This window comes from Dromiciops gliroides, chromosome 5, assembly GCF_019393635.1.
Source record: "Dromiciops gliroides isolate mDroGli1 chromosome 5, mDroGli1.pri, whole genome shotgun sequence".
Taxonomy (NCBI): domain Eukaryota; kingdom Metazoa; phylum Chordata; class Mammalia; order Microbiotheria; family Microbiotheriidae; genus Dromiciops; species Dromiciops gliroides.
The window spans coordinates 248,673,137-248,692,432 of NC_057865.1; the positions used below are offsets into that span (position 1 = coordinate 248,673,137).

At 38.4% G+C, this 19,296-nt stretch overlaps 1 protein-coding gene across 1 annotated transcript; it reads right to left on the minus strand.

Annotated features, from left to right (window-relative positions):
• Positions 1-2,224: 2,224 nt before the first annotated feature.
• KRR1 (KRR1 small subunit processome component homolog) lies at positions 2,225-19,059 on the minus strand. Its single transcript, XM_043968048.1, has 10 exons — positions 18,885-19,059; positions 15,331-15,509; positions 14,247-14,381; positions 13,840-13,965; positions 13,660-13,743; positions 8,527-8,583; positions 6,243-6,413; positions 5,426-5,503; positions 5,206-5,299; positions 2,225-2,556 (listed from the first exon to the last, which is right to left on the minus strand). The coding sequence occupies exons 1-10, from the start codon at positions 18,967-18,969 to the stop codon at positions 2,414-2,416; spliced, it is 1,152 nt and encodes a 383-aa protein (XP_043823983.1). The 5' UTR covers positions 18,970-19,059; the 3' UTR covers positions 2,225-2,413.
• Positions 19,060-19,296: the final 237 nt, after the last annotated feature.

The window sequence follows — 19,296 nt, forward strand, 5'->3', positions numbered from 1 at the left end:
TGGTGGGAGAATTGAAGTCGCTGGGCTAGATGGATTTTTTTTTCTTGGCTTTCTGACCCAGGTGTACTCTCTTTCTTCTAATAAATGCTTAATACCCAAAAACTGGTGCTAAAGTTTCTAATTTATAAGTAAACCCTCGCTAGCTTTCCCTACACTTGGGATAGGAATAAGGCGACCACACATTTAGTTTTACTATTCACAATACAGAAAATGTTCATCAGGGGGAACTAAAAGTGTTGTGGAGTGGAAAGAATGCTTAATTTGGGAGTCACACTGAGTTTGAATCCCCTATCTATTACTTATTACTGAGTGATAATGTACCTAATCTCTTCCGGCCTGTTTCATCATCTATTAAAAAAAAATTGAGAGGACTGAAGAACTCCAAATGGATATAAGACTAGGAGTCATTCCCTAATCGATAATGGGTCAAAGAATATAATCAGTTTTTAAAGGCAAAAACTCAAACTATCAATAGTCATATGAAAAAATGTTCCACATCATTTATCAGAGAAATTAAATTTTAAGCAACAATGAGGTTTCTCTTCACACTTAGATTGGAAGAGTTGACAAAAAAGAAAAATGGCAACCGGTGTAGGGACTTTTGGAAAATATGAACATTCATGAAGTGTTGATGATGCAGTGACTTGGTCCAGACATTTGTTTTGTTTTGTTTTTTTGGCATGGGGTAATGGGGGTTAAGTGACTTGCCCAGGGTCACACAGCTAGAGGTCCAGACTTTTGAAAAGCAATTTGGAGCCAGGGCCAGAAAGTGATTGAACTGGGCAAACCCTTTCATCAGGCTAAGCCATTGTGATGTCTATGCCCATAAGATCAATGAAAAATGAAAAGGACTCAAGTATAAAAATAATTACAACAGTTCTTTGGTAGTGGCAAAGAACTAAAAATGAAGAAGGTATCTACTAACTGGAAAATGGTGGAACAAATTATGATATATTAATGTAATCAGGGGTGTGTTGGTAAATGTTTAAGAAATGGCTCTTTAAAAAAATAGCTGAGAATGACATACTTTTAAGTTTAATCTATATTTTTACTATTTTCTCTATCACAATCAACAAAACAATAAATTATGGCCCTGATTTGTAGCATTTGCTAATTTCTAAGTTGTAAATGCTCAGTGAAAATGTAACAATCACCTCTTGGGAACAGTTCAAAGCTGTCTCAAGCACAATCTTGAATGTAATGTAATACTGCTGTGCCATAAGAAATAATGAAAGGGATAGTTTCAGAGAAAGCAGTATGAACTGATGAAGAAATGAGCAGAACCAGGAAACACAATTTATGCAATTAGCAATACGGTGAAGACAGTGGCTTTGAAAGATGTTTAAGAATTCTCACAAATGCAACAATTAATGAAGACTCCAGAGGACAAATGATGAGGAAAGCTACCCCCTACTTGACGGAGATGTGAAAGACTAAAGATGCAAAATAAGATGTACATTTTTGGACATCGCTATTATTTTGCTTGTTTATGCATATCTATTGTGTCCCCACCTCCAGTGGCTGGGAGGGGGGGAGAAATGTGGAATGGGAAAATAAAACAAATTAATTAAAATTGAAAAAAAATGTAAATGAGAGGATTGGATTAAGACTTCTAATGGTCCCACACTTAATTCACCTTCCTTCCTCAGTTTCCTATGGCTGGAAAGCATTACCTTTCCAAACAACTTTTTCTATCTTTTAGTTTTCAATCTTTTAAGTTTCAAATACTAGGCTAGAAAGCTAGGGAAAGAGTTAAGACTAAAAGGGCTTCCCTTATTTCTCCTACATTATAAAATGTATCTGAGGAAAAGTAAAGAGACAGCAATTGTGTCAACAAAGAAATTAAGCAGAGTAAACAGTAAATTTAAAATATGATTTGCTATGGTTATGCCAAAAATGCAATTGATGACTTTTTTTTTTTTTGGTAAGGAAAATAGAAGTTTTTGATACTCAGAAAGTATAACATATCTTCCCCTAAAGCTAAGCAATAGTATGAGATAGGAAAACAAGTAGCAACAAATTAATTTTCTTTTACGAGGCAAGTTTGATAGCAAAACACATTAGCACATTTCAGATGTTTTTTGCTCTACCTGATATAAAACTGAATGGAAACTCATTTTCATCTAAACCTTCTCAGAATAGAACTGCCTTAAAAAATCTGTAAATTAAAAAAAACATGCTCTTTTTTCTTAGTTCATAATTTATTTTCTTAGCAAATACGTAAATGATAGTAACAGTTTGTATTATATTATAGAACTCCCTGTTCCATGAAAGGAGATTCATTTAAATTATCCAAGTGTGTCCCATTGCACAGCCTCACTTTTCAGATGAGGAAACAAAGGTCAAAACCTAAAAATCCTTTACAAAAGGAAAGATACACCAATCCTGTTCTAGCAAGTCCTTTTCTTGCTTCTCACTTTTTCTTCTTCTGTTTCTTTTCATCAGCTTCCATCTTCAGCTTTACTTCCTCGGCAGTCAGGGCTCCCAGTTTCTTTTTCTTTGCCTTCTTCACTTTTTCTTTGAGAGCAGCTATATCAATCTTTGTTTCAGCAGAAACTTCATGAATGGAAAGAATAAGATGAGTCAGTTATTCTGTGCAATTAACTGGAGCTCTAATAATTAGCACCACACCTGGCATTTCTGTGATCCTTAACAAAGCCTATGCCACTGATTAGGGTAGTAGAATCATTCTCATTTAATAGAATAGGACACTATGGTTGGGGAAGTTAGGTGGCCTGTAAGCTCACAGATCTAAGAAGAGCCAGAGCCAGGACTGCAACCCTGATGTTTGGAGCTTGAGCTTGGCATTCTTCCTAAAGGCTGCCCCTCATGCCCATTTCAATGTAGTTATGCTACAACAGTGCTGCTAGGCGGCTTCCTGGAAAGATGAGAAACAAGTCCTAGTGACCACTGCAACCTCCTTTCCTCTAGTTTTCTTAAGACAAGAACAACTTTTCATTATCTAAAGGCGCAAGTTTCTGTCTCAGTGGCCAATCAATACAATGAGCTGTTAGAGATAAGGCCCTTTATTCTCCTCTAAACTCACTTAAGAACTGTATTTTTCCCATCAAATTAAAGGGCCAAAACAGCATCAAAAAGCTTGCCTTGGAATTAGGAGGACCTCAGTTCTAATCCTACCTGTAAGACTGGACAAAAATGCTTAACCCAAAAGTGACCCAAGACAACTGTTGGAGTGAAGATGTGGCAGAGAAAGGGGGAAGAAGTGCATTGCTGAGGGCTTCTCCACTAGAGGACTTGAGACTAAAATATACTCTCCTTCCCATAACCATTAACATTCTTTTAGCATTTTCCCCAAAAGTACAAGTGCCAGTAGCATCTGAATCTTAAATAAATTTTAAAATTACAGAATCTCACAATCAGAGGGGACAAGACTCTCCCCTTTACGCTGATCTTGATGGTTTGAACCTTTCCAGTGACTGTTTTAACTTGTGAGTTGTTCTTGTTTATACTGAGCTGAAATCTTCCTCTTTACTTCAAATGGTCCTGGATCCATCCTCCAGAAAGAGAAGATCGATACTATCTTTCCTAGAAGACAGCCCTCACTGTCTGAAGGCAACTATGATATTCCCCAATTGTCTTCTTTCTAGACTCAAAATGACCAGTTTCTTTAAGAAATTCTAACTACAAAGTTTTGTTAAAAGCCAAGTTAATGAAAAATGCAATGCATTCCTTGGGGGCCTATGAATGAAGGTTATAAAGAACTGGCTCTTCAAGGTTCCTCAATTACCAAGCACTAAGCAAGGATGATACTGGTCAAATTCCATTTCACCCAAAAACAAAACAAACAAAAAACCCCTCAACCTTTAAAGCAAGGTTTCCAGGCAGCAGCCCAACTGTCCACTTATTTCAGCCCAAATTTTCATTGAACAAATTCCAGAGTGCCCCCCCCAAATTCCAGAGTAGAAATTTCAGAGCATTGTAAGAGTAATTAAAAAAAAATTCAAATTTACACACACAAAAATCCTACTGAATAAAATCACTTCTAAGTAAGAAGAAAGCAAGAGATTTAAGAGATGCTTTGCTAAAATAGGCAGCTTATGACAAGGTTTGAAGAGGGTGCAGGAATTAAGCCAAACAACTAACCAAATGCCTGATTAGAAAACCAGTGATCTGTATACAGGGTAATTTCAAAGCTGTTACTTTCACAACGAGTAATAACCTAAGAGGATTTTTGTTTTTTAATTATCAATTTATGTCACTGGACTACTGGTTTTTAAATCTCTGACATTCAAATTATAGCAGAGAGAAAAAAGATCCCAAAAGAGGAATACCAATGAAAACAGCATATACTTTCTATTCCTTTATCAAGGAATAAGGAGAAAAAAGCACCAGAAGTCAAAAAAGGGAAGAGCCAAAGGATATCTGAAACCATTAGAAAAGACTGTAAGAAACCAAAGAGAAACAAAAGAAATCCCCACTGCCATGTTTTAGATAGCTTCCTTTGTTGTCACAGTGTGGGGGGTAGGGAAGAAAGGAAGGTGAAGAAGAAATTCTGGACAAAGCATTAAAAAATAAGAAAAAAATTATTCAGTAAGTCCACAAGTATTTATTAAGTCCTTCACAACGTTCCAGGTACTGTGCTAAGCGTGGGGTGAAAACAGGGTCTTCACCCTCACAGAGCTCCTATACTAACAGGGGAAATGCCACTTGAATAACTATGTACAAATGAGATATATCCAAAGTAAATGGAAGGTATTCTCAGAAGCAAAAGAATAAAAGATGAGGGATCTGGGAATTTAAGCTGAGTCCTGAAGGAAGCAGAAAAGAAAGGGGGCAGTGGCAGTGAAGAGGGAGAGCATTCCCAGCACAGGTGACAGGAAAACAAGAAAATCAATCATACTCTGTTTTTTAACTATGGTCTTAAGATCTGCACTAGTGGGGCTTGGGTAACTTCCTGCCCATCTCTGTTAGCTGGGGTCCTGCTCTTCTAGCTTGTGTCTTATACAGTGAGCATTTTTTTGAAGGCATAGGTTTAGGGGTCAAACCAGGGCTGACCACAACCAATTCTCTGATCCCCTAAATCACGCACAAAGAAATCAAATCAATCACAAACAATAAAACACTCCGGCGTCACACATGGCCCATTATACTTTATGACAAATGTGAGAGGGCAGGCTGCTCAGGAACATTATCAGAGTTTACCTTTGTATCAAAAGTGGAAAAACAACATCCAAAAGACATTACCTTTCTTAGGTTTCACAGCTGGTTTTTCTTTGGGTGGGATAAAAGCCTTGTTTCTTTCCGCTTGTCTCTTACTGACCGCTTCAGCTTGTTTAGCCTACATTTGGAATATAGAAAAGTAGCCTTTTTACTACCATAAACATTGTTAAAATAAAGAGTTAAATAAAGAATAATTTTACTGACTCTCCTTTTAACAAGTAAGAATAAATATATAAAGGCTTACCTTTATTTGCTCCATTCTTTGTTGCTTCTTCTGACTTTCTTTCAAAAAGTATTCACCACTAGCCAATTCTTTATCAATCTGTTAAAAAAATTTTATATATATGTGAGGTTTCTACAGACAATGAGAAATGGATGATACTGCAGACACAGACATAAAAAAGTGTAAAAGGAACTGGGAAAGCAGGGAGAATGGTCTTGCTATAGCAGGGAGTTGGTACAGCTGAGAAGTGGGTGGTAGAGCTGAGAAGGTAGTCAAGGAGTGGACTGGAGAAAGCCTTTAATGCCAGGGCAAAGAGTCTGGAATTTATCCTGTTGTTAACAAGGAGCCAGAGAAGGTCTCTCAGTAGCCTAGTCACAGGAGAGCTTCAATGTTTTATGAAGCTTGATCTGGAGAGAAACCAGTTATGAGGTGAGCAACAATCTAGGCTTGTGGGAATAAGGGCATGAGGATGAAAAAAGATGAGATGGAGGTGAAGAGTCATGAAGGAAAAACGAGCAGAACAGGTGGACATCCACACGGGGATGTCCACCGATCACCTAGTGAGCCTAATCACCTTAACGAAATTTATCAAAGTCAGAAACTGCTTTCAGCCACCAAAGCAGCGGCAAGGTCTGCTATCACTTTCATCCTTTTCTCAAGCAAAAAATTAAAAAGTAATTCATTCAATAAAGACTTTTTAAAGTATCTGCTAGTTGCAAAGCACTTTGTAAATTTGTTTGTCCACAATAACCTCAATGAACCCTTTAGAACTGAAGTCCAGGAAGTTGCCTTTTTTTTCCCCCTCCTCCTTACGAAATAAATTAAGAACTGAACTCACCCGACTTTCTGGCTGAGGAGGTGGGAATGGTGTATACTCCTTCTTAACAGTTTTTTTCTTTGGTTCCTTGCGTTTATTCAAATTTTTGTGCTTGAACTGCGGCAAAAATCTTTCCCAATTTTGTGATCTTAATTCAGCATCCTTTGAGAGCTCTCGTTTAATCATCAATGTCTTCAATCATAGCAACACATGAAAAACATAAAAATTTTAAAAGCACACACTTCTCAAATGAGCCATAAAAAGAAAGGCATCCTATTAACAAAATTAGACACAATTAAAAAAAGTCTTGATTCTAAAAATGAAAGGAAAAAGATTTCTGAAACAACCAAATGACCAGAAAACTGTGGATAGCAAGGAATGGCAAAATGAACTGAGATGAAAAAGCAACTATTATGTTGCTTTGCATTCATTACATCAAAAACTAAAATAATGAAATCAAGAAGGAAAGCACTTAAATCAGCCCTATGTTCCTTGCAAGCAGGCAACTTTCAGTAACAGAGATGTTCTAGGGAATGAAATAAAGGGCATGGGGCTTCCTTGTTATGGCTGAAACAATCAGTCCAGTCACCTCATCCCTCTGTTTTTTTCTTCCAACTTCAGTGCTACAAATACTGGGAATAGCAAGAACAGCCAATAGAGGTCACCAAACTTTCTTTTTGTACCTTTCGTAACACAATCCTCTACTCCCACTCACCCATCTAATGATTAGATTTTTAGTATCATTTACTTCATGTAGAGTTCCTAAGAGTATCCGGTACTCAACAGTAATTCCCTATACTAGAGGGAGTCACATACACTGGTAGCAGGGAGCTGTAATAGGATTCAGATGTGGAGTCACAGGGCCTGGGTTCAAAACCCACTCCCCTATTTACTAGTTACTCTACCTTTCTGGGTCAGCTTCCTTATCTGTGAAATGAGATTGGATTAGGATCCGTCTAAGTTCATTTCTGACTGAATCTATAATTTTATGACCACAAAACTAGACTGAGAGAATATAGGCACAATGCCTTATAACCCTAAAGAACTATTATTACTGCCATGCTTCTACTAGGCTTTACCTAAGTGTGTATGAATCAACAACTTTTTTTTTTTATATAGCAATGAGGATTAAGCACTTTTTTCTTTCAGGTCAATGAGGGTTAAGTGACTTGCCCAGGGTCACACAGCTAAGTGTCAAGTATCTGAGGCCAGATTTGAACTCAGGTCCTCCTGAATCCAGGGCTGGTGCTTTATCCACTGAGCCACCTAGCTGCCCCCCAACAAAACATTTCTTGAGCATGGCACTAAGTGCTGGAATACAACTATAAAAATAGAGTAGTCCCTGTCCACAAGGAGCTTCTATTATAACAGGGGAAGATAGCACTTGTAGGGAGGAGGTGACAGCTAAGGGAGTATTGCTCTAGGGAGTCAAAGACATAGAGAGTTGGTGCTTAATGGAACATGTCATAAATAATGAACCTTTTCAGAAATCACCATCCTACAGAAGCAGAAAGTTTTAAGATTGGGGGGAAGGGGTTGAGTACATGGCTGGCAGCAGGAAGATGGTAAGATTGACATGTTCAGGGCCCAGCTAGCAGAAACAACAGGTTAAAAAGACTAGTCTGAACTTACTCAGTTATTCACCAACTAGGCTAGGCCCAAGTTCTGGAGCTCCAGAGACAAACAGATTAACTGCCCCCAGGGCTGGGAGCCTGGATTTTAGGAGTCCAGATCTAGTGTGTGGGATACTGGTCAAAATGCCATAGTAGATGTAATGTTGAGCTTATAGTTATTGTTATAGTTTTTTAACTGGGGTTAAAATCCTGTCTTTGACACTTACTAGCTCTGTAACCCTGAGCAAGTTATATAACTTCTATGGGCCTCGGCCAACATTCTAAGACATATAGGAATTTACAGATGAGTTGTGATCTATATTGATAGATAGAATTTCCACTCCAGGAATTGCTATGCTGACTAAATCATAAATCTTTGCATATTTGTGCTTATACTCATACTATAAATGTAACTTATCTGCTTTGTACCACCACTGATGCAGTATGTGAAAGCCTATGCATTAAATGTTGTCCTTATAAAAATATTATGAGGAGGTTACTCTATGTGCTTATGTATGTGTAAATATGTCTATATCACAGTTTTACATTAACCTGGAAATAAGAGATTCCTCTAAAATACTGCATCTTCATATATGGAGTCAGAGTAGGAGGAAAATTCATCAACCAGATAGTTACGCATGAAGGCCTTCGTGAATTTCATTTTTTAGTAAAAAAGTTATGTTGATACTCACTTTGATGTTATAGATTGGATGAATATTTTTCATAGTATCTAGGACTACTTTTCGAACCTAAAATTAAGGGGAAAAAGTTCACATTTTAATAAAATCTTTTCAATCTGTAACTTAAAAAAGTGACTTAAAAAATAAAGGCCCTTCCTTATTAGATAAGTGTTCAACAGAGATGACTAGTTCTCAAAAAAGAATTGCAAACTATCAACAACCATGTCAAAGAATGCTTAAAATCACCGTTAAGAGAAATGCAGAGCAACACAACCTTAAGGTTTCACCATCCACCCTCCAAACCGGCAAAGATGACAAAAGGTGGGAATAATCAACAATGGGGAGGGGGTATAGGAAGATAGACACGCTAGCACACTGCTGATGGGTCATTCTGCCGTTAAAATGATGTTAATAAAAACCCAAAATGGCACCAACAAAAACTTATTTTCAAAGAGGGAGTGGTAGTAGCATAATGAATAGAGGGTTGGCCCTGATGTCCTACTTCTGACACAACTGGCTGTGTGAACCCAGACATATCACCTCCATATGTGGTAACTCCATGCAACCCGATGACTATAACTTGCAGAGAAGGTCTAAGTTACTGGAATGCTTTGGGAGTCAGTCAACAAGCACAATTACTATTAAGTGTTTACTAAGTAGTGTTTACTAGGGACTGTGCTAAGTGCTGGAGATATAAAGAAAGGCAACAACAATCCTTGCCCTCAAGAAGCCCACATTCTAAATGGGGAGACAACATGCAAACAGCTCTGCATGTATAAGACAGAGACGGTGTAAGCTGGAGGGAATCTCTTCTTGCAGAAGGTAGGATCGGAGGGAAGTCATTAAATCCGGGGAAGACACGAAGTGGAGAGGAAGGAGAACACCCCAGGAATGGGAAACAGGCAGTGGAAAAGGCATGAGTGTCACATGTGAGAAACAGAAAGAAGATCAAGAAGTCCAATGTCCTGGATCGTAAGAGCGCATGAAAGGGAGTAAATGTAAAGACTGGAGAGGTAGGGAGAGGCCAAGGTATGAAGTACCTCGTACTTCACAGTAGAAGATTTTCTATTTGATCCTTGACTTAGCAATAGACTGGACATGTGGGGTGAGTGCAAACGAGTTCGGGACACATGGGTGTCGGGGAGGAGAGAAGGGGAAGTGGAAAAAGGGGAGACTTGAGGCACAGAGACCAAGTAGGCGTTTGTAATAGTCCTTGAGAGAGAAAAGGGATGGGAGTCCTGTGCTATGGATGGAAAGAAGAGGACAAATGAAAGATGTTGTAAAGGTAGGAACAAGATTTGACAACTGGCTGCGTGGGTTAAGTGAGAATGAGAACAGGATGATGCTGAGATTGCAAACCTCACTCAAGAGGAAAACAGCGGTGCCCTCCACAGTAATAGCAAAGATTGGAAGAGGGGAGGGTTCTGAGAAAAGGACGAGAAGTTCTACTTTTAGCACATTCCTTATTGGAGTCCTCTACACTGATGAAATCACACAAGTTTGGCAAAAAAAAAAAAAAAAAAACAGCACTAAAATGATGGACAGATTTCAGACAATGAATTAGGTATGGTATGGTATGGTACAAAGCCAATAATTCAGTTCAAACACTAGTTAAGTCCTCACCCTGTAAAAATCACTGAGCTATACATGAGGAATACAAAATAAAAATAAAATAAAATAAATAAAGTCCCTGTCCTCAAAGTATTTACATTTTACTGAGGGTGGGGATATGGGTACTAATCACAAGGATCTTTTTAAATGATTACTGGCAGGTAAATTTGCTAAAGTGAATAATAAGGTAAAGATTTTAATTAAGTTGGAATATGTAAAGGTGACAAGGTAAAGGGAGCTCAGTTGTGTAAATACTTATATAGAGCCTAGTTTCTTAAACTGTGGATCTCGATCCCATATGGGGTTAGTATACCTGAATGTGGGGGTCGTGAAAAATTTGCTAACAATAAAAGGTTATACATACCTATTTTATATACCTATATACCCAGGGTTGCATAAAAATTTCTTGGGCGAAAAGGGGTCATGAGTGGAAAAAGTTTTTGCCCATACAGATCACGATCTCTAAATAGAAACTGAAAACCTTGGTGGTAGTGGAAGTCTCAGAATTCATCTTGTTTAATCTGTCCCAATGCAGTAATCTCTTCTACAACTTTCCTGAAGGTAGTCTTCGGCCTCTCTGCCTAAATATTTTCAAAGGAGAGGGGTATGGAGTGGGGAGGAGAAACGTACTATTTTTTTGAAGGTAATGCCATTCTTTTGCTAGACTGCCTGAATTAATACACAATTCTTCCTGATACTCAGCAGATATCTGCCCTCAAATTTCCATCCCAGAACCAGTCCTTTAATCTTCATATTGGCATGGAGCTAAAGTATATCTGGATTTCAACAAGAATTTTGGCAAAGTTTCTTATCATAAGCGTGTTGAGAAGATGGAGAAATGTGGGTCGGATGAAAGAATAACAAGTTGAATGCAGGAACGGGCTGAATGAACAAATACAAGGAATGATAAGTAAAAGAATGTCAACTTGGTAGAAATCTCTAGTGATGTGCCCCACGACTTTGATTCTATTTTTATTAAAAATCTGGATAAAAGCCCTTTATCCAATTCTAGTGCCTCATTATGGTGATGATGTTACCCCCAGTTACTGAAGACTATGGTACAACAGAGTATGTTTAGACAGGATAGATAGATATATAAGTAGAAAGATAGATATAGATATAGATGATATATAGATATCTATCAAGCTGGAAAAGCCTCAAGTACAATCCCAGTTAAAAGCTGAGTTTGATATCCAAAGACCAAGTTAAATATGGAAAAAATCAGCATTAGACTTGTCAATAACAATGAATTCTTTGCCACAGAAACATATGAAACAAAGAAAATACAAAATAACTTAGTCCTCTCCTTTTCTACTTTTGCAGGGATTGTGATACAAGTGGCAGAAAAGTGGGTAGAAGAGGTTAAGAATGACAATTTTTTAAACATCTGCGAACAGTAATATAACTATTGTCAATCTATGACAGAAAATAAAGCATATCATCCATCCTCTTCTCTCTACTCACGTGGCCTACTCATATCTTAGTTCAGGGCCTCTTGCTATCTTGCTAGTCAATAGCCTACTAACTGGTCTCCCAGTTTTGAGTTTCTCTTCTCCAATTCATTCCTTTAAAAATTTTTTATTATTTTTATTTTTCAATTTTGAATTTAATACCTCTATAAAGATCTATTTCTATATAGACAGAACACAAAAAGATTGTTTACAAAACTTAGAATCTCCATTTCATAAGATTTTTAAAAAGCATATAATCATTATGTTATCTTTAAAACTGTTCTTGTTTGTGCTTCCTTCTCAACTTCCTGCTCTGGTCTGTGCATTAAAGACAACAACTTTCCAATGGCTCTCGTTATATTACTGTGACCTCTCCCTCCCACCTCAGTCCCTGGCTCCCAACTGAAAGCCCAGAGAAAAGGCAAGGGGGTAGGGGGGAATGAAAAACAAAGAAACAAAAATCCATACAGCAGCCATGTACAAAAATGCATGTCTCTTTTTGTCCTCTGGGTCCATCATCCATACAACTGGAGGTGGGTAGGTGCTTCAGGAAATGGTTGGCCACTGCACTGATCAGTTCGGTATTTCCCAGTTTTTTCTTCACAATATTGTATTTGTATAAACTGTTCTGGTTCCACTCATTTCATTTTCTATCAGTTCATACTATACGGGATTCTGTGAAACCATCTCTTTTGTTATTTCTTTGGTCTAATTTGATAGCATGTTTACATTTATGCATGGCAATCTGTTTAGCCATTCCCCAACTGATGGGTACACGTGAGTCTACTTCTTTTCTTTTATTCCCCCTTTCAGGATCAGGCAATTGGCTTTGCTTGAGGTTACTCCTTCTCCAGTATTATCATCCCTCAAACTAGCCTACTCTCCATATGTACTCCAAGCTCTGCAAGTGTGTTCAACCCTCCTTTGTTTCAGATAGGAGTGATGTTTGGTCCCTCATTAATTCCTTCATGTTTTCATGCTCTTCTTACGTAACTCAGTTATGAGAAATTGCTAGACTAGAGAGGATCCAGTATGAGGCTGTAGGCAAATCGCCTGAAAGAGCTGGGGATGCTGGGCCAGAAGAAGAGAAGACTTCAGAGGATCTGTTAGTTGCCTTTTAAATGTGGGAATGGATTTCACCCTCACCCAAAAGACGGGTTGAATCTGTTTTGCCTGGCTCAGGAGCAGAACAAGAAGCAGTAAGTGGAGAAGCAGATTTCTGCTAAAACCACAGAAACACATCCAAATAATGGTAAGCGGCTGCTACCAGAGGTAGCACATTCTTTAAAGGGCTGGAGTAAAAGCTACAAGCCTACTTGTCAGGGACACAGAGATCTCTGTCCTGGAGTATGTCCCTAGAGTTCCCTAAGTTCCACCTCAGATGTCCTATGGCACCCTTCCACAGATCTGTCTTTCAAACACTGGAAGACTGCCGTCCTGCTTTTCTAGTCCTTTTTCCCTTGGCCTACCTGCATCCAGTTAACCAAAGGACAACATTTTAGAGATGGAAGAAAACTCAGACGATAGCAAGTTCTGGCCTCCATTCTCAGTTTATAGGATAAGAAGTTAAGGACCAGAAAAAGTAAATGATTTCTGCAAAGTCATATGAGGCAGATGCAGAAAATGAACACACATCCAGGAACATTTTCTTAAAACTGTTATATAATTGTAATTGTCAGAAAGTTCTTTCTTTTAACTTCAAATCTTCTGACTGCCTCCTGATTCTGTCTTCTAGAAATACAAAGAAAAGTCTACTCACTTTTTCACATGACAGCTTAGTGCCAAACCGAAGATGAGTAAATAATTAGAAAAATAGCTTTCTAAGGGCTTAAGGGTTAAGTTACCTGCTATTTATTCAGCTTCACATGTGATAAAAGGATCCCAAATAACAAGGAGTAAAATATTTTTTAATTGATTTGAGCCAATTTAAGTAAAGAAGGCACAAAAAGAACATAATTTTCAGTGGGTGATATTTGCATTTAAAATATATCACAATGTTCCAACCAAATGTTAAATTACAATTTAATTTAATTTTTAAAAAACATGACAATTAAAAGTTAAATTAAAGAAGTTTTTTACTTACTTCTTTTAAACCATTAAATGGTCCAAGAGCTGAAACAGTGTTTCCCTGAACCATGATGTAACAGTTTGTTAACAGTTCCAATGCCTATACCACGGGAAAAAAGATGTGTGAAAATTAACTCTGTGTATAAAAATTAACACCAGAGAAAAATATACTTAAGTTTATGTTACTGAAAGTTACCTTTAGAGTAGATCCTTTTGGCCCAATAAGCCGCTGTCTTCTTTTTACAAATCTCTCTTTGTTTCTTACTAAAGAACCAATTTTGATGATGTCACATGCAGTGTCATCCTGAAGAATTCGTATTGCCTTTAAAAGAAAATAAGCATTTTCAATTAAAAAAAAAAAACACTTCCAAATTTAGAATAAAAAACTTCACATAAACATGAAACCAGCCTTGTGTTGCTTCAAAAATAGATGTAATATTTTTAACGTAAAGACAGTTTCTACTTTTAATTAACTTAATAATTTAGTCGACCTAATTTAGTTTTAATAAAAGTTTATAATTACAGAAGGAATATATAATTTCATAATATCTAATGTCACTAAGATCAATCTTTCTTTAATTTCTGGATTTCCTGTTTACCTACCTGTTCAAATGGGACACTTCTTGCTAAAAGCTTTATTAAGTCCCTGGCTCTGATGATGATGTAAGGATCAAAAGTCTTCTTACTTGTGCAAACAGTCATGCTACCCTCAATTAGGTCCAACGTTGCATTTATGTGCTGCAAAAATGGTTGAACAAAACATATTGGGAAATTATTAGTTAGGTCTTCATATGGAATTAGCTCTAATTGCCTCAAAGTCTCATTGCTTTTAAATCCATAAACAATTAACCCTTAATTAATCATACAAAGATTCAAATTCTTATCAACCCAGGCTGATTTGACCCTACAAGGTGTTTTTTTCTTACTGAATGTTGACCAGGATAAGGCTGAAGTTAGGAAAATGTCTATCAGACACCATACTGTGAAGCCTTGACTTGTGAAGCGAGCTGTCTTGTTTCCTCCTCCTGTACACTCCCCATCACCATACTCCTTTCCTGTTTTCTCTACAATCTATTACAGTATCGGACTAGATTTTCTCTCCTAAATTGCCCTCCAGTAGGGGTTTAAATGCAAAAGGGGAAAATATACAATAAGGAAGGTGTAATTGAGATTTATAAGGATTCCTTCATAACTCTACATACCTATTTATCTATCTATTAAAAATCCATTTAGTTACTGATTTTCCATACCCCAATGGATAAAATTTGGAAAATGCCAGTGATAGGCAAACATCTCCTCACAAGATTGATTTTCCTGTAGTCAAAGGGGCCATGTCAGTTCCCAACTATGACCTGAGAATACTCATGGCTTACTGGGTCACCCCACATAGGCCCCAGAGAATCCAATCCTTGTACCCAAACCCAAAATTCAGGGAACAGATTACTAACATATGTGAGTAACAAGCTACAGCAAGCAAGAATTAAAATATTACAACAGTGAGCCTTTATAGACCACTGGTCTACAAGATGTTTCTATGTTTCTGGCACTAGGTCGCTTGAGGTCACTAAAGAAGACAAATTGTACACATCATGTCAGCAAATTTAACTTAAAAACATATAAACATTTTAAGGTAAAGTCATGAGCAAGAGCAATAGTCTCATGAAAGAAATTCAGGAGTTATCCGTACATGTTCATGCAAAGCTTTTTGAACCAAAGGCCAACATTCCTTCAGGTAGGCTTCTCTGTATTTGGGAAACAAAGTTGCAAAACTGCTCTCTTCTAAAAGTCCTCTGGGGTTGTCATCCTTTGTAAATGGGGGTTCTTTCCACCCATCAGGAACAGTGAGGAGTTCTGATTCATCCACACCTATAAAATAATTTATTCATAAGCATTTTAAATCTAATCCAACAAACATTTATTAAGTACATCTCAAATTTGCTAGATCTAAAAGTGAATCCATCATCTTTCTCTCCCCAAACCCTAACTATCCTTCTTCTGACCTACCTATTTCTTCCAATGTGGTACACACCACATTTCCAGTTACTCAGGTCTGGTACTCAGCCTCAATTTTTCACTTTCCCCCAACATATCCACTTAGTTGCCAAATCTTGTCAAGCCCAGCTCCACGATACCTCCACCCTCTTTTCTCTACTCAAAAAGCTACCAGGGTCCTTTGTTCACCTATCACCTTAGACTACTGCAATGGTCTTCCTCTTTTCCAATCCATCTCCCATACAAATGCCAAAGTTAGTTTTCTCAAAGCCAGGTCTGACCATGTTGTTTGCTCTCTATTACTGTCAGGATCAAATATAAATATCTCTTGAATCTGAAGCCCTTGACAACCTGGCTACATCTTACTTTACCAGTCACATCACACATTATTCCACTCTAAGGACACTATCTGACAGACTAACCTTCTTACTGTTCCCCATAAACAGCACCTCATCTCTCACTGCTATTACTGTACTAGCTGTCTCTCATGCCTGGAACACATTCCCTTCTCACCTCCAATTACAGAATTCCCAGTCTCCTTCAAGGCTCAATTCAAATGCCATCTTCTACATGAGGCCTTTCCTGATCTCCCCCAGCAGCTAGGGCCTTCTCTCCCAAATCATTTTTGTATTTACTCTACAACTGCATATGTTGTTACCCCTGGCTAGACCATAAATTCTATGAGTGCAGGGATTGTTTTCAGCTGTGTCTTTCTAACCTCAGCACCCAGAAGTATGCACGGCACAGTAGGCACTTAATAAACACTGTGTTTAATGGACTGATTACTATGTACAGAGCAATATGTCGATCCATGTGCTCTCACCTGTTAACCTATGTAATCTTACAAGTGCTTGGCCTCTCTGGGCCTCAATTTCCTCATGTGCAAAATGAGTATTGGATTAAATGACCTTTAAGGTCTCTTCTATCTTTAAAGTAACCAATCTATCAACATAGGGCCTTTGATTTCACTGGCACAGGGAGCTCTTCCCAACAGATGTCAGGACCTTCTCTAAAACTAAGTCTCAAAAGGTTACCTAGAACCACCTCACACCTATCAGATTGGCTAATATCACAAAAAAGGAAAATAATAAATGTTGGAGAAGCTGTGGAAAAATTGGAACACTAATGCACTGTTGGTGGAGCTGTGAACTGATCCAACCATTCTGGAGAGCAATTTGGAACTATGCCCAAAGGGCTAAGGGACTATGCCTACTCTTTGACCCAGCAATACTACTATTAGGTCTTTATCCCAAAAAAGATCACAAAAAAGGTAAAAGGACCCACATGTACAAAAATATTTATAGCTGCTCTTTTTGTGGTGGCAAAGAATTGGAAATTGAGGGAATGCCCATCAATTGGGGAATGGCTGAACAAGTTGTGGTATATGAATGTAATGGAATACTATTGTGCTATAAGAAATGGTGAGCAGGAAAATTTCAGAAAAACCTGGAAGGACTTACATGAACTGATGCTGAATGAGAGAACAGAACCAGAACATAGTACACAGAATCAACAACATTGTGAGAGAATCAACTCTGACTGACTTGGCTCTTCTCAGCAATACAGTCATATAAGATAATTCCAAAAGACTCATGATGGAAAATGCTCTCTACATCCAGAAAAAAGAACTGTGGAATCTAGATGCAGATTGAACCATACTGTTTCTACTTTTTTTGGTTTTGCTTTTTGAGGTTTTTCCCTTTTGTTCTGATTCTTCTTTCACAGCATGACTAATGCAGAAATATGTTTAATGTGATTGTACATATATAACCTATATCAAATTGCTTTCTGTCTTGGGGAGGGGGGAGGGAAGAAAAAATTGGAACTAGAAATCTTATAAAAACAAATGTTGAAAACTATTTCTCCATGTAACTAGAAAATAATAAAATACTTTTATGATTAAAAAAAAAGGTTACCTTAGAATACTTAAAGGTGAAAAGATTTGCCCTGGGTCACACAGCTAATATGTCAGAGACCTGAACTAAGGTCTTCTTGGACAGAGGCCAATTCTCTATCCACTAAGCTTTACCTGAACTGTACAAAGATTAAATATGGCTCCTATTCTCATGAAACTTCCAGATTACAGAGATGTCTCTCATCATATGCCTCAACTGCAAAAGCCTGAAATTGTCCAAGTACTGCTGTCAGCAATCTTAGAAAGCAACTTTCATCAGCATGGAAACCAAAGGGTTCACAAGCCCGTGTCTTAAAAAGCTTACTGGGGTGCAGCTAGTGGCACTGTGGATAAAGCACTGGCCCTGGATTCAGGAGGACCTGAGTTCAAATCCGACCTCAGACGCTTAATAGCTGTGACCCTGGGCAAGTCACTTAACCCTCACTGCTCCACCAAAAAAAAAAAAAGAAAGAAAGAAAACAGAAAGCTTACTGAAGCTCAAAGGGTTAAGCAACTTGCCAAGGTCAGAGCAAGAAACCGTCAGAGACAGGACATGAACTCAGGTTTTGCACTTATGAGAATGTAAACTGGTTGGAGACAAACACTGTGCTTTTGCCTTTCTTTGTATCCCCAGAGCTAAGCACACAGCCTGATACATAAGAGACACTTAGTAAATACTCGCTGATCTTTATAATCACAAAAATTCCTTTGTATCCCCAGAGCTAAGCACACAGCTTGATACATAAGAGACACTTAGTAAATACTCGCTGATCTTTATAATCACAAAAACTGGCATTTATAGGGCTTTAGAAATAGCAAGCTGCTTTACAGGCATCATCTTATTTGATGTTCATAATAAAATTCAACCCCATAAGGTTATAATAACAAAAATAGCTAACATTTATATAGCGCCTATTACCTGCCAAGCACTTTACAATTATTAACTCACTGATCCTCAATTAAATTAACATTTATTAAATGCTTACTACATTCCAGGCACTAGATAGTGCAGTGGATAGGGCACTGAGCTTAGAGTCGGGAAGATCTGAGTTCAAATTCGACCTCAGACGCTTAATAGCTGTGACCCTGGGAAAGTCACTTAACCCCTACTTGCCTCAGCTCCTCATCTGTAGGACAAGGACACCATGGGGAAGGAAATGGCAGCAAACTACTCCAGCATTTTTGCCAAGAAAAGAGGCTTCTCCATTGCTAGCCTGGGCGCTCCCGGGCATGCGCAAAAACACCCGCGTCTCCAGACCCCCTAGTACCCGTCCGCCACCCCCAACCTCACCCCGCCGGGCGAGCACTTAAAGGTCGGACCACTGTCTTAAGGACAGACTCTGCCTTGGTCTTACCGCGGTTCCCTCGCTTCTGGTTCCGAAAGCCATTCTCCGGTGTTGTGGAATCGTTCTCCGCCCGTGAGGGAAGAGACGCAGCCATAGCAAGAATTTCCGACTTCCGGAAGTGCGGCACTCTGAACCGCTCCGGCTAAGGTACTCATCCCATACGAGATCAGTTCCGTGGAATCCCAAGTCGGAGAGACTTGCGCAGCCTCAGTGAAGGCGGAGACTTACGGTGCCCTTCCGGTTACTTACACCAATGAAGTGAAGAGCGTCCCGCATGGACTTCTGGGTAGGGTTTCTTGTGAGGAAGGAATAACCCGGAAAAACAAAAAACAAAACAGGGAAGCAACCGGAGCATGCTGGGAATTGTAGTTTAGATATGAGGTGCACGTGGGATCATCTGCTCTGCTGTTTAGCTAGCGAG